Source organism: Physcomitrium patens, chromosome 10 (assembly GCF_059467195.1).
Source record: "Physcomitrium patens ecotype Gransden chromosome 10, ASM5946719v1, whole genome shotgun sequence".
NCBI classification, from domain to species: Eukaryota; Viridiplantae; Streptophyta; class Bryopsida; order Funariales; family Funariaceae; genus Physcomitrium; species Physcomitrium patens.
In genome coordinates this window covers 15,650,323-15,665,906 of record NC_143419.1, presented here as the reverse complement: position 1 = coordinate 15,665,906, position 15,584 = coordinate 15,650,323, and the positions used below count along the sequence as shown (strand labels likewise).

The window sequence follows — 15,584 nt, the reverse complement described above, 5'->3', positions numbered from 1 at the left end:
GAGGGTTCTGAGGGGAGGATAGGACCTTCACTAGGCGTTGCACAAGGTTTCAAGCGCACGGTCCCTATTGTAGCTGGACAAATTTTTTTTTTCGACATACTATCTTGTTTGATCGTCGTACTCTTCATTTTATGGTTGCGTCATTTCTTTGGGCAATATTGAGCAATGTGTTTAGGTTCTCCACAATGTAAGTACAATCCTTCCTAACAATGATGAGTCTTTTCTTGCTCAATAAGAGATTTGAAATGTATCGCATCAATTTGCATATCATCCACTTCCGAATGTATGTGTTGAAGAGATATTGATATTGCTATTGAATTATAGTAACATTGAGGTCCACTTATACGATTCTCAGATCGAAATTCAAAAAGACAATTGTCGCACTTCATAGCAAAGTCAATTGCTTGACTCAATGTTTGAGGATCAGGTAAGTTGAGCATTAATTTTTTTTACCTCATATTGTAATCCGTAGAGAAATTGACTAATAAGTGCAGCATCATTCCACTTGATATTAGTTGCAAGTCATCAAAATTGTGAAGCATACAACGTTACTAATCAATTACCTTATCGTAAAATATGGATCTTATTGATTGTAACACGAATTGCATCATGTTCTCCAATTATGGATCAAAACTCCACCAAAAAAGCCTCAGGATTATCCAATATTGGATCTTGTTGTTCAAGAAAAGATAAAAACTATGATAATGTTGAACCTGAAAGAAGCGTATCAATGAATCTAACTTACAATCTTGGAATTGGATAGCTTTGGGGTTGAAGTTCAATCACAAGTTGTACTTGATTGATAAATCCTCTAAATTTTGATCTCGTGCCATCAAACTTCTTGGGTAGGACAATTCTTGGTTCTCTAATACTAGAAGGGCATTCCATCATAGGAGAAGAAACATAATTTGGTACAGATGTTGAAGCAACTTCAATCATTTCTATATCTTCACTTCCTACCAATCTTGTTACTCCTTGTAGTGATACATTGAATTGATGCATCGCAAGCATTAACTCCCTCAATTGCTCTTGCATTTATGCCATTGCACTCTTCATTTCAACAAGTTTTGCCATGATAACACTTAGAAAAGAGAAGATGTCTAATATCGCTCAAGACAAATAGAAGAGAGGACTTGAGAACAAAGAAAATACTAAAGACAGTATCAGTTTAGAAGAAGGTAATCTGCAACTTCTAATATACTTATGTCTTATCAAGAGAAAGGGATAATCCGCTCTTAATCAAGATTAGACAAAGCTCTGATATTGTAAGTGTATTCTTATCAATCTTTCAAGGATAAAAATATGATAAAAATAAATAAACAAGTGAGACTTCTTTCAAAGAAAGATGACAAAATAGAAATAACTCAATATGTGTATTAAGAAAGAAACTGGAATGGTTATTGCCAAAAGCCAAGAAAGCTAGAGACCCTTGAAACTAGACTGGAAGCAAGAAAGGAGTTGACAAGAGTGAAGAAGGCTTCACTCTTGTCTCTATATGTACTATCTAACTAGAGGCTACGTGGCAATGTTCTATAGGACCTTCAATATGTGTTGACTTTGTATGACACATGCCTTGACTTATAAGGCAAGTTTTTCTACGTGTGGGCCACATAGTTAGCTTGGTTTTCAAGCTAACAATATGTGTGGCACATGGCCAACTTGTTGACCACGTTTTTAATCCAAAAAGTCAATTAAAGACACCTATAAAGTCAAAGCAGCATCTATGAAGCTTCTAAGAAGCTATTATAGCAAATATTATAGAATTAACTTACTTTTACTTACTTTTACTTACTTTTACTTACTTCTACCTATTTATACATGTAATTATTGGCTTACATGCATATGTCCGTAACACAAGGTGCGATAATTTGGTGGCAATCGATGGTAGTTTGGTGACAATTTGGTGGTAGGGTGCAATAATACAATAGTACAACGACAACACCAACATAAAACAATAATAGCAACAACACAAGAACATTAACATAGGAAGAAAAAAAAATTGAGAAAAAAATGAAGGATAAAGTGCACATAAGTTTTTAAGAACCAAGATTAGAGTATAAGAGCAATTGTGCTTTTAATGTTTTAGAGAGAAAGAGACAAGAATAGCTAGAAGTAACATGCACACATATATAAACACACACACACACACACACATACAAAAAAAAGTGAGTTTATTGATAGGATTATATCTCTTATACAAAGAGAAGGAGAGAAAATAAACAATTTCTCTTCACTACATTCCAAACACTATAGCTATGGTAAATACTGTAGACTACAGTAAATAACATGGAGAGCGCACTCTTCACTACATTCCAAACACTATAGCTATGGTAAATACTGTAGACTACAGTAAATAACATGGAGAGCGCACTCTTCACTACATTCCAAACACTGTAGCTATAGTAAATACTGTAGACTACAGTAAATAACATGGAGAGCGCAGGCTACATTTAATGCTCTCAACACTCTCCAAAGCTATCAAAATTGTCGGTAACCAGCGTCGCAAAACAGACTTTCTTGCCTGGCAGCGGCGGGGGCATTGAAGTCAAGAGGGCCTGTAAGTAGGGGATTGAAGAGGATGAGTCGGGAATTCATTGCAGGTGGGGATTCAGATGGTCGACACTGTACCAGGTAAGGTGCCGAGTCGACGGTACTGTGATGGTACTAGGTCGCCTCCACTTGGGGAAAAGATTCGGCTCCAGTTTTCTAGTGAGGTTTTGTCACTTTTCCCAGAGTCAGCGTCCTGTTCTGGTCTAGATTGCTGGTCAGGAGCGGAATGATTGGATGATTGAATGATTCAGAAGTTGGTAGTTTGAGCGTTGGGAAGGTGAGTTTGATGTGTGTGTGTGTTCGGGGTCGCGTGGGAGGAAGAGAGCGAGAGAGATCTGGCCACTGAGCTGTTGTGTTGAGACTTGCTGGTGCATATGCGGACGCCGAGTGGGCACGGAGAGTGACTTTCGAACGTCAACTGAAAGGGGTAGGAATATGTGCTACGGAACAGGTCGCTGGAATGGTCGGATCTGACAAAGTAGGCACAATCTGGGAGGATTCGAAGAGTTGAATCGATTTCGAAGAGAGCTGCACTTGGGTTCTCGTGTAGAGTGATTGCTGGAAGGTTTATATATGCAGGAATCAGGTTTATAGAAGCGTCGAGTAGTTGTTGGAGACTCGTTGATCATTTTCCTTTGGCAAATAAGTATCTGGAAAGACATTGCAATGGTGTTGTGTCGTATTTAGGATTGAGGTTGTAGTGCGTTGGAGAGAAAATAATGAGCACAGCGTGGATCGAATCGTTTTTCTTGTCGTATCCGAAATCGGAGGGGCATTGTTCTTTGGAAAGTAGGAATGTTGCATTTTAAAGCTGTCAAGCTAGTCCTGCTGCACAGACAAAGATGAGGGGCATGGGTAGAGTAATAAATGATACCGTTTCACACAATGGCAGGTTTTGTTTCCCAAGTTTTTGAGAGATCTGTTGGTTCTTATGACAGGATGGCGAGCATTGATCTGCAAGCGAGCTGCTGATCTAACCTGCCTGGAGCTTGATCTCGAGTAATTTTATTTGTTGTTTAGCAGGACAGCCTTTCAAAAACATTCCAAGTGGGTGCAGAAATGTCTGCCGATTCAGACGTTGCGAATTTCGAAGGAGACGACCCTAAGCGCGCACGCCATACGGTCATTCTCGGATGGAGCAACAAAATCCCTTCTCTGCTGAGGCAGCTAGTAGCTCACAACCACAATGAGCACGGACTGCAGATCACAGTAGTTGCGGCCATGGAGGTGGAGCAAATGCAGGTCGAAATCAATCACCACATGGACGACTTGGTCGGTACGAGCCTCAAGCTCATATGTGGCAGCCGTCTTGACACACAAATCCTCCGCAAGGCCTCAATTGACACGGCCCAAGCTGTGATCATCCTTGCTGAGAGCCAAGACGCCGAGGAGAGCGACGAGCTCGCGGTAATCATCGTCATAAAAATACTCAAGGTAGTGGACACAGCCCATTTCAGAGGCCACATTGTGGTGGAAGTCCACGACGTTGAGAACGAGCCCTGGATTAAGCAAGCAGGCCGTGGATTAGTGGAGACCGTGGTGGCCAAGGAAGTGATTACCCGTCTCATGGTGCAATGTGCTCGTCAATCGGGCGTCGCACAAATCTGGCGAGACATTTTAGGGTCCGAGAGAGTGGAGTTTTACATCCAGCGGTGGCCGGAGCTGGACGGGATGCGCTTTTCCAACGCGCTTATTAGCTTCCCAGATGCCATTCCATGCGGAGTCAAGGTGGCCTCCCGGCGCGGCAAGATCGTGCTCAACCCTGACGACGATTACATCCTTGGAGAAGGTGACGAGGTGATCGTCATCGCAGCAGACCACGACTCCTACACTCCATCCACTTCGACCTCAGTAGCCCAAGTATTCCCACTCCGCTCGCCAATAGAAGTCGAGCAAGCGAAGCCAGTGAAAAAGATTTTGTTCTGCGGATGGCAGTCCGACATGGACGACATGGTATCCATTCTAGACCATGTGTTAAGGCGAGGCTCGGAGCTTTGGATTTTCAGCGAGGAGCCGCAGGAGGAGCGGGAGAAGCGATTCAATGAGAAGGGCATCGTAGTCGCGGACCTCGAGAATGTGAAATTGAGCCACTACTCGGGCGAAGCAACACGAAAGAAGGATTTAGAAGCCTTGCCACTGGAGACATTCGACTCAATTCTGCTCGTGGCAGACGGAGGAGCCTCCTTCGACGCTGAGCAGGAGCTGTTGTCCACCCTTATCCTGATCAAGAGCATTCAAGCGAGCCGGATGCCATACAGGGAGGCGAGAGCGGTGCACATGCTGCCGGCGGGGAACAGCAAAAGCTCCTGGATCGATGAGCTCCAGCACAACTCCGCGCAATCGATCATCGTCAGCGAGGTGCTGAACGCGCGAACGAGACAAGTGCTTGGCCAAGCGGGATCCCATGATTCCCAGGAGATAGAAATCTCCGACGAGATGGTGAGCATGGCATTGGCGATGGTGGCGGAGGACAGGCGCATCGGGGGCGTTTTAGACGAGCTTTTCGCCGAGCAGGGAAACGAGATGGTCATGCGACCAGCGGAAGTGTACTTCGACCAGGAGGAGGAGCTCAGTTTCTTCGACATCATGGTGCGCGGGAGGCAGCGCAGGGAAATTGTGATCGGATACCACTCCCTGTTTGAAGACACCCCAGTAATCAATCCGTGCCACAAAGCGGTGAAGAAAAAGTGGTCCTTCCAGGACAGCTTCATCGCGCTCGTGGAGCGGCAATAATCTGCACAGCCTCCCGCCTCGTTAGTTTCGAACCCACAATCTCAGTCCCTCAAACCCTTTGCATTCCTGTTCGTGAATGTTTTCAATCTGGATAGCCTTCCGAGATTCAAAAATCCTAACTCAAACCCCCTCCATCTTCTTACCAATGGTGCAAGGCAACAGTTCCTGTTTCTAGACATTTCTTGAAGGCTTTTCAATGCTGCATTGAGGCAACAAAGATATATTACAAGATTGCTAATTCGAGAAGATTTATTTCAAAGATATGTTCCTCTTGGTGGCAATGCAGCTCTAGGATAATCTCAACATGCAACCTGAATCAGAATGCAGAGACGAAGTGATTAAAATGTAATCTAATATGGCGGAATCATAATCATTGTCCAGAAGCTGTCTCTCCCGTTCTTAGTATTTTTTCCCTCTTTCTACGGAGTGAGTCTGGCGCAGTTCTGCATTATTAACAGGTAGACGACGTATTCTTCTCAATAAGAACATTGTTCTGGGGTTAACTCTGACCCCAGAGTCTAAAATAAAGCTCTGCGATGTCTTTATCGAATTTTTTGAGCTTGTACGCTGCTGGCGGAGATGTTCTAACCATCATCTTCACCGCATTCTTCGTTGGGGTATTCGCCAAATCATGTCAGCGTCGACCTTTCCCACCACACATTATAGCCACTCTTCACAATTCTTTTCTTGCATTTTGCGGCTGAAGGTGAGAATAACACAGGAGTTTTTGACGCTAGTGTCCATTTCAATATGTTCCTTGGTTTTATTACAGTTGTAGTTCCAAGATGTGTATATGTAACACAAAGATGAGAGTAATTTATTGAACAGGAAGAACGAGTCTTTCAAACCATGTATTTTTATAACTACAGTACTTTAAAAAGGGAAAGAATGATGACACAGTTGGAAGGTGAGCAAAACGGTTATGATATGTTCCACTGCATTAGCACACCCACATTGTGTGATCGAATTAGAGCCATAAGTTTCTGTTTTCTGAGAGCCTTTTCATCATCTGATCAGTGTCTTCCCTGTTAAGGCTTTCAAGGGATCAAACTAGAACTAGTTGGCATAATCATGTCTAATCGCGAGATTTTTGAGGTCACAGCCGTTTTGGTGGAGCAGTGAATAAGTGGTGACAAGATTGTCTGATGGCAATCGCTTTTCAACAATTCAGCAGACATGAGGCAAACTTGCTCTTGTGAAATACGAATTACCGATCTGATGCTCAACAAATCCACTTACAAATACTCAAGTTACGTGTGTGTGTGTATGTGTACGAAATAAATAGCTACTTACAACCGTAGGTAACGACATTATTTCACCTGATGAAACTGCCACCAAACTGTGCACACTTCTATAAGTTACCAAAAGTGCTCGTGGTACGACAAAAAAACCCATGCTAGTTGATTGCCATAATGCAAGCTTTTGGAAGGACGTGAACTGTAGAAACTGACGATCTGTAAAGCTAGGCCTTCACTATTAAAGGGGGAGTTTCTTCTTTTCAGCTGCAGTTGGGTTGAGGTGTCAATCTCAAGAGCACTGCCCCTAGATTTCCTCTTGTCACCAATTTTCATCGCCTGGTCGTTCATTGAGTTCCCTGTAAACCATGGACCACCTTGAAGAATAATGGTCACTGCAGAAAATTCGTGAATCCGACAGCTCAATGTGCTGATCTCCAGTTCTTCTGCTATTGCAACTGAAATCACAAATGGTAAACGAGAGAAACGTGACCGGGTCAATAGGGTTTACTGATACATGATGCTATCCTGTCAAGCACCAGCTCATGAGACCACATTATCGATTGACCTGAATTTTGAGATGTTCTTCTAGAACAAGCATGATTGCTCCGAAGCGCAAGGTAGACCCGACTGCCGTTTCTCATCAGGCATGAAATTCTGCTTGAGTTTTAGCAGAGAAACTCCTTTCCGTCTACGCCGACATTGAGCAATTCTTCACAGAAAAAGGTAGGAGAAAACTTCACAAAGGCTTTTGCCGGGTCAGGTGCCAGTAGAGCAAAGTGAGAAACTGGTTTGTTTTTGTTTTTGTTTTGTAGTGTGTTTTTATGTCTTTGAGGGTTCGAAATTGCACAGTTGATAACTAAATGCACATAATTGCAGGCAATTAAACTCTGGGACCCAGCCAGTCGGTGACTGAAACAGGTCATCGAAAACGCCGAAGAGTCGGTACCACATACTGCGCTGACTCAGGCCTGCAATACAATCTCCAAGCTAGAATACTAGTGTTGAGCTTGTATCCTACACGAGTCGTCAGTTGCGAAGGTCCATGGAAGTGTGAATTCGCTCGCGGTAATCTGGGTCCCAATTCCACCATGTCTCGGTGAATCATCACATGCAGAGCCTGACAATGGCGTCATGCCATGAGACTGACAAATAAGTTGATAATGTGAACTACAGCAGCATGTGCTGTGGCAGGACAAAAACAGTTTCACTGTCTGTGGATGATTGATGTTAAAAAAACTCTTCCTGATTGTGAGCTTTTAGTTTCTCACCACATGAAGGAAAGCATAACTGTCTTCATGTGTGCAGTATAATCTGGCATACATTTTGTTGGCAGTTGTGTGTTGTTGTTTGTATTTCCTTTTCTTTTCTTTTTCTTTTGCCTAACGTCTCAATCACATCTTAGTGGGTAAATATAGAGAACAAACCAGGTTGAATTATACTTAATGTCTACATAAAATAAAATGATAGCAACTTAAATTTTGGGGGGTCAATTTAAGTAAAGGATAAAGATGTATTTGAATTTGATAATGTATGGGACCCACAATTGTGCTCTACCTGTTAACATGTCTGCTTATGAATATTTCACAAAGGGCTTGAAGAGTTAACATACATCGATCAATGCCCATCTGTGTGTATGTTAATTAATTCATTTGTTTCCACTATTGAAAAATGCATTTTAAAGGTATTTTTTATTTTGTTTTTTTGTACTTTTCCACTACCTGAATGCCAGCTCTTAATTACAGAATGACCACTATTTGAATAAAAACACACTTCGTAACTGATAAAATTCAGAGCCCTTTCATGAATTATGCAACATGGGTCCAGCACCCAAGCTGCATCTGCAAAAAAAGACAAATAAAAGAAACAAAAATAAAGGTTCTAATAATTTTATAGATGATTTGGAGCTTCCGAATGGAAAGAAAGGCTAGTACGATAACCCGTCATGCCACATATAATGATCTGGAAGCTTGCCATGAAGCTTGGACCCATGTTTTCCCTGAACACACACCTAAATCATCATGCAGATTACAGAGCCAGCATAACCTCAAACTCCGGAACCACATCATGGCATGCCATATGTTTGTTGAGCAGGCCAGTCATTACAAGATGAATTTTCCTTCTTTTTGTTTATTTGTGTACATATGTCCACACACTAACAGGTCCTGTCCAAAGAACACAATATGAATATAAAATAACTAAAATAAATAAAACCCACTATTCTGCAGATCACGTTACAACCGGCTTCTCCTGCGGAGTTCAACCTCCCAAAAGGAAGAGTAAACTCTGATACTACCTCAATTGCGGACCCAAGTGGGTCCCATGCAGATCCGAGCATCCAGAGCGACTGCGAGGTGGGTGGATTCACAGAGGGAGACCCACACGCACAAGCACATGCAACCAGGTTTGCCAGAAGCTGGGAAATCGTTCAATGTGGGTGCGGCACCTGAAGGTGGTGGAGTAGCAGGCACCTCCGGGATGGACATTCTGTTGGTGATCAGAAAACGAGTTTTGACTTGTAATTTCGGCGTTGGGATTACTCACCTCGATGCCGAAATAATGGAGGCACCTTAGGGACCAGGATACCGTCCTACCTGCAGAAGGCCAGCTCAGTGATTGGAACGCCTCCACCAGTCGTTCAACTCGCCAACTGGCGTTGGTCATTATTCCTCAGGTTGAGTGCGGGGCAGGGGAGGAGGGGTTTGGGGCTAGCCCAGAGGAACATGCCAGGATTGATCGTTTTTTTCCATTATTTAGTCAAAAGCAGGGCCAGGCGAGCGTCACGGGACCGGCAAGAAATCCGTCCCTCCCGGCTTGAATGTTTCCTCAAGCTGACAGGAAAGAGAAGACTGCACCTCGCTGCACCCTGGCAATAAATACACTTTTTTCATTGAGCTTCGAGGTTCAATCTGCGCGGGCCCAGATCGAAGGATCCATACCGGTGGGATCATACTTGCTGCGCGCAGCTGGTTCCAGAACCTGAAGGGATTGTGGAAGGAAACCAGTCAGCTTGTCATACAAGAGACTAAGGAAGAAAAATGTAAATAGTAATTCGATGGACTAGCCGATTCTGCAAACGTATACATGTTTTGGTTATGTTAAAATTAGTTCCAGAGTGGGGGTGGGGGCTTCCAGGCTGCACACATGGGCGTCTCCCGAGAGAACATGATGGAGCACGAGAACGTGGAAAGGAGCACTGCAACCTGATGAAAAGTCTGATTAAGGGGCCCACACCGGACGCCGGAACCGCAGTAGGCAGGTGGGGGTAGAAGCTCAGGAGGTGGACACAAGGTACCGCGTGCTTGACTTGTGGTCACCTGCTCCGGGTCTCCTCTTGCAACAATCAGAGCTCAAGTTGAGTTTCAAAGAAGCGTGGCACGAGGAGTCTCATAACAAAATCGATTCTATTCTCGGATAAGAGCCCTGCTGCAACAGCCCAATGCAAGAGTAGGTATCAGAAACAATGCTTCCAAGTTATAAGATAAGGTGGCAGCAGCAAGGCACTGCAGGAGATATAAGCAGAAAAAAATTCTCAAGCTGAAAAAGAATGATTAACATATGTCTGCGTGGGTCACATCATACGTACACCCGCCTCTCTTGCAACATCAGCGTATGCAGTTGAAAGGGACCAATAAAATTACAACCAGTACTATAAAAATGTATAGATCCAAAATCACAAATTCCATTCGACATTGGTGTCTGCTGCTGCTACGAAGGCATTGAAAAAGAAGTGCCTCCTATACCTATCATCTACAAGCAACTGAAAGGTTTCACAACGAAATACACTCATGCCGTTCCTCCTAGCAAAATCAGGATGAGGGAGGGGAGGGGAACTAATAGGGGGTACAATTTAATCGGCTAAATTTCTGAATCTCCTAAGCCTCTTTCTGTGTCTTACTATCTCCCATGTACAAAGTCTCTTCATAAGATCCCCAAAAGAATATATTCACCCAGCTAAAAAAATTTGGCTTCCAAATTTTCTCCTCCTAGGGCTTTACAGCCGCCCTCATTTCCCTCATGCTTTTGTCATCCACCCCGAAGTCCACCCGAGACCCAAGAACGGCCGTCGTGCTTGTCAAGCATGTCGAAAATTCCAGCCCCGACGCGTTGCTCGGATACTTCGGTAGCTCATTCTTCCGAGGTCGAGGCAAATCCATCGGCTGCGACAAACGCGCCTCCACCGACTCTAAACACATTGATCCATAGCTTCCATAATCCGATTTCACGTTCTCCCCACTTGACCCCTTCACTCCCGCCTCTATGTTGTTTGTCCTCTCACGCAATGCCGTCAGGCCGTGAACACCTTGTTGCTGCACCGCATGCCCTCCTGGCTGCTGCATTCGCAGCTCCCGCTCTCGTCTCATTTCTAGCACCTTCTTGTGTGAATGAGAATGCTTCGACGCCACGTACGTCGGAGACCCCGCCGGTCGGTACTCTGGGAGCAGCCTTCCTGACTTGTACCGCACCCCGCAGGCATTGCACAATGTCTTCGGCCCCATTGGACCCGTCCTCCATTGCGGGGTGCGCTGGGTTTGGCAGTGCATGCACCGCCACGGCTGCGAATTGTCCTGATTCTTCTTCCTCCCTTTGCTATTGCCGTTGCTGTTGGCGTTCGTGCTCACGCTATTCTTGCTCTGATTCTGGCTCTGACCACCATTATTCGTCTTGCATCGCTTGGAACCTTGCGAGTCCTCGTCGTCTTGCTCACCAGCATCCACCGTACTGTCGTCAGACCCGTCCTCCGACGACATGATTGGTGAGTAGGACAAAGAGTACGAGTCGGCTCCCATCGACTCAAAGCTATTCACAGAGGAGCTGGTAGGTATAATCCTCGACGTCCACGTCTTGGCACCTGTCCTTGACCTTTTGCTTCGTGCTCTTCCAGGCACAGACACATCCCTGTAATCTGGACCAGTGAATTCTGAAGAGGTTCCACTGGTCTCTAACACCGAGGTTGGGCTCGCTTTCTGGTATGTCTTGAAGTCATCGCATACTTCAGTGCTTTGCGTGCGCTCACTATTGCCTACTTGTGAAGAAAAATCATTGAAAGTTGAGAAAACCCCTGAGGTGTCGACCGCAGTGAACGAGTCTTCAACAAAGGAAGAGAGCCACTCAAGGTCGGCAAGATCATCATACTGCACGAAAGCATAGCTAGCACATTAATTTTTAACTCAAGAATAGCAATAGAAATTCTCAAACATGTATCGAGGACAATGCAAGGAAGGTACAAATCCTCATAAGTGCAAATTATATCTCTCAATGACATAGTACCCTTCACTGCTGCTCTCTGCAGTTTAAAGGTAAATAAAACATCCTCAAATTGCAATGCTTGTGCGACACTTCAGTTAGAAGACTTGCGATGGGGTGACAAACTAGAGCTGGTCCCCATTGAACTAAATTTCGAAGTCTGACAAACACAGATAAAAAAAACTTTATATATTGGACATTGACAAAGTTCAAACGCATGTGTAGATATCAAGGATCGTTTTTCTTCGACAACTAAAAATCTCACGGCAACGCGAGCTGTGAGAATCTGTACGTGACACCGGACAGTAAATTTTAAGGTTCAATTTAGAATGCAGCACGATAGCGATAGAAAACAAACTCAATTATATTTTAGCAGAAAAGCTTGTGAAGCATTCAAATATCGTTTTAAACAAGAACCGGGATCCAACTTGAAGCTTCTATCTAAAGCCGTATCTCCGACTTCGTGAAATTGTCGAACTACAATTCTATGAATACTCAACGACGACGTTTTCACAGAAAATGCACACCCAGCCATGTCCAAATAGTGAAACGAGCATTTAAGTTTAATCAACCAGAAATTTGTCTGATAGTTGTGCGCATTCCACTGACACAATGACTCGCATTCAAATGTGCGCAGGAGCACCAAATTTTCAAACTTACAGGCACACAGAGGTCTGTCTTCACTTCAATATCCCGGAGAGCAGGGCCTACTAGATCGCTTTCAACTTCGACAGAAGATGAGATGCTTGTCTCGCCTCCATTAACGGAACTCTCGTTCATCGCGCCAGAGACCTGCAACTCCCCTCCAACTACAGAACCTCCAATATCCTCGCAACTGAAGTTCAACAGGTCATCGATGTGGAAGACCTCCGGCAGGGCGGGCTTTTCCATCTCCGGTAGAAGTCCGTAAGAACCAGGGAGAGTATGCGGAGGAACCATTTTGAAGAGACCGACAAAAACACCTCTTCTCAATTTCCGTAGAATACAAACACCTCTCAAGTGCACTACTCAGCAACTGTCTATGAAGAACTTGAACAGCATTATTTGGTTTGTCTCTGAGCCCGAAGGCAGTTATTTCTCTAGCTCTTGCCCTTCCCTCTGCCAAATCAGCTTTCACCAAAAGAAAATAGCGAACTACGACTCGAAGCAAATGAACGAAATATATTTTCAAAAACTCTCTCCGTCTCTCTTTATTATCGGTTTCGAATTTTTTGCTGATTCTGCTGTCAACCGTAACGAAATTGTAAAGCAGAGCTTAATTTTTATGCATTTCGGATGCAGAATGCGGAGTTTGTTTAATTATCATGAGCCTTCGTACGAGCTGAGGTTTTTGTTCGACAAATTGCGGAACAACCAGCAAACGGCGAAGGAACTCCCAAAGCTTTTGCTTCTTTGAATGAGGGAACAGAGTATCGGAGCAAGTACTACGAGACAAAAGCGCTGCTGTTCTACGACAGGTGAAGGGGGAGAGAATGCGAGAGAGCAGCAAGTACATACTACAGCTCGACAGGTATGATACTGCGCCAAAATATGGTAACACCAAATCTCCTTCACCCTCAGACCTCCCTCTTTTTCTTCGCATCGAGCGTCAATGAGCTGCACTCTTCTCGCCAACGCGCTCGACCACAGACATTCCCCTCCTACACTCTTCCCACCCCAGACTAACCTTCCTTGTCGCGCCCCTCGCACCTATACGGAAAAAAAATTCCGTCCTGGACACGAAGCGCGGAGAAAGCTCGCGAAAAAATTTCCTGCTTATTTTTTTCCTCTCTGCACGCTCTGACAAGCGCAACGAGACCGGACTCGAGTCGACTTCACTCAACTCGACACGGAGGACTTGGTGGCCCCGGAATTCCGCAGCAAAGCGCGTAATCACAACTCTGAAAGAACGCCAAGACCTATACAACTATAGCAGGAGCCCTTTCCCGACGGCTTCATTTCAACTTACCACCTCGCACTCTCCCCCTCACCCTAGGTGACCAACTAACCCGAAGAGGCTTCCAAATCCGGCGTGCTCCGTGCTTTCCAGCAAGCAGCCGATCCCAAGCAGCTAAAGCTTTTTCCCTATTCAGCTTTTTTACCGGTCCTTTGTCCTCCTCCTCCTTTATTTTCTTTTGTCCCGACCTTGCCCTTTTGGCTGGTCAGTCAGTCTTACTGCGTGCTCAGCCGACAACGTCGCGGGCGATTATGACGATGCCCGCGTTGGTTCTGATGATTACCGCCCGGTCTTCAGCTCCCTCGTGCCAGTCTCCGTTTTCTTTTAAGGGGGATAACGTCAGAGCCATCACACGGCTGGCATGCACAGGGATGAGCGCAGTCTCGACTTAGCCCGTGGATGGCGTCCAAGACACCCCCCCCCCCTTTTTTGGATCCTTTTGAGCCCCGGATTCCAGGCCCGGCCCCATTCCTCCCTTGTTAAGTCCTGCGAGCTCTCTGTTCTCCCCTTTAACCAGGCGAAAGACGGTCCAGCCTGACTACCCCGTAGAAGGCACATTTCGCCTTTCTACCCTCTAGTGCAGGGTATACGCAACGGTGTATATCCGGATCTTAGGCTTCGGTGGTTGATACCCGGTGCGATGGAGCCGCGACGACGCCGTCCACTTTAATGGGGTGAGCCACGGCAGATGGCTGGCTCATGGAAGGATGGGAGAGGACTGCCATTACTCCCTCGCTGGTAGTTACTAGTTGGTAACCTCCTCGGAATTTGGGCACCTGTTTTCATGACTCCCCTAATACCCACAATCTTTGCCTTGCCACTTGGTGCCCTGGCAGCATGGTTTCGGATCCATTTTTTTAAACCGTTCAGCAAAGACTGTGTCACGCTTTCGTTCGTTGTGTGGATCTGCAACGTCAGTGAGTCTATATTTTGTGATTCACAGTTTCCTATCTTACAATACTCAATGCAAGGATTTTATTTTATTTTATTCCCCCTTTAATATTTGACATGGGAGAAAGAGGCTGAACAGAGTGGGTGAATCCAATTACACAGTTTCAATGCGAGTTTACATTTTTCTGACACTTTATTCTCTTATTAATCCATCACAGGAATTTGGTGCAAGTGGGTTGAATTGCATGTTCATTGACTGCAGTATCAATCCCAATACGTGGCTTGGAGTCACAAGTTGCAAAACAATCTTGTAACATGGGCACAATTTCAATCAAAAGACTTTGTAGGACAATCTGTGGAATCAAGAGGTCCATCTCATTAAATTAGATTATCTTACCTCATTTGCTTCATTACTATTATTGTTATTCATGTAGAAAGCCAAAAACTTACGCGGTAATGGGGAACCTGTGGACGCACCTTCCAAGAAGAAACACTTATAATGCCTGCAAAAAGGGTCCACTTCCTTCAAAACCCTGCGTTGCAAGTAGGCACATCCAACTCACAAGCTTTGACCACCACTCTCTGACAAGGCGCGGGCTTAGGGACCCAACATTTGACTGTGGAAGGAATATTATGTTGATGCCCAAAGAATGGGGGATGGCCACATGAGTAGGTGCTTTATTAGAGGTGGCTCCGAGTTTACCTCGGTAAGAACCCTCTTTTATGACAGGACAGAAGTGTTGGAGATTATGGCTTGAAATGGAATTAGAGCTGAGATTGGAGGCGAAGAATCTCCTAGCAATCTGCCGGTTCCATTGAGGTTCTTGAAGAATACTTTTTAATTATAGTTCAGTTCAGAGTAGTGATATCTGAGCTCCAGTTGGGTGCCAAAATAGACGCCACCCCTCTAATCTACTCATCTTCCCATGTGCCTCTTCTCTAACTCCCTGAGGTTTAACTGTCCCATATGCTTCATACACAAGAAATTAATA

The 15,584-nt window shown here is 44.8% G+C and overlaps 2 protein-coding genes and 1 long non-coding RNA gene across 6 annotated transcripts; 1 reads left to right on the top strand and 2 right to left on the bottom strand.

The window, feature by feature from the left end:
• Positions 1–2,492: 2,492 nt before the first annotated feature.
• Positions 2,493–5,833, top strand: LOC112287342 (ion channel POLLUX). 4 transcript variants are annotated; one of them, XM_090253881.1, is made up of 3 exons: positions 2,834–2,977; positions 3,489–5,303; positions 5,570–5,833. In XM_090253881.1, the coding sequence occupies exon 2, from the start codon at positions 3,610–3,612 to the stop codon at positions 5,281–5,283; it is 1,674 nt and encodes a 557-aa protein (XP_090110007.1). In that variant the 5' UTR covers positions 2,834–2,977; positions 3,489–3,609; the 3' UTR covers positions 5,284–5,303; positions 5,570–5,833. The 4 variants fall into 4 exon arrangements, with proteins under 4 accessions (XP_024386020.1, XP_024386022.1, XP_024386021.1 ...); XM_024530252.3 differs by lacking the exon at positions 2,834–2,977 and adding an exon at positions 2,493–2,631 and having other exon boundaries at positions 3,489–5,833; XM_024530254.3 differs by lacking the exon at positions 2,834–2,977 and adding an exon at positions 2,629–2,714 and having other exon boundaries at positions 3,489–5,833.
• Positions 5,834–9,284: 3,451 nt separating this feature from the next.
• Positions 9,285–10,211, bottom strand: LOC149988307 (uncharacterized). The gene is made up of 3 exons (XR_016505275.1): positions 10,196–10,211; positions 9,722–9,867; positions 9,285–9,497 (listed from the first exon to the last, which is right to left on the bottom strand). It is a non-coding gene; the product is annotated as an uncharacterized LOC149988307 (long non-coding RNA).
• LOC112287752 (GATA transcription factor 9) lies at positions 10,132–13,416 on the bottom strand. The gene is made up of 2 exons (XM_024531107.3): positions 12,426–13,416; positions 10,132–11,653 (listed from the first exon to the last, which is right to left on the bottom strand). Exons 1-2 carry the CDS (start codon positions 12,702–12,704, stop codon positions 10,505–10,507), a joined length of 1,428 nt encoding a protein of 475 aa, XP_024386875.1. The 5' UTR covers positions 12,705–13,416; the 3' UTR covers positions 10,132–10,504.
• Positions 13,417–15,584: the final 2,168 nt, after the last annotated feature.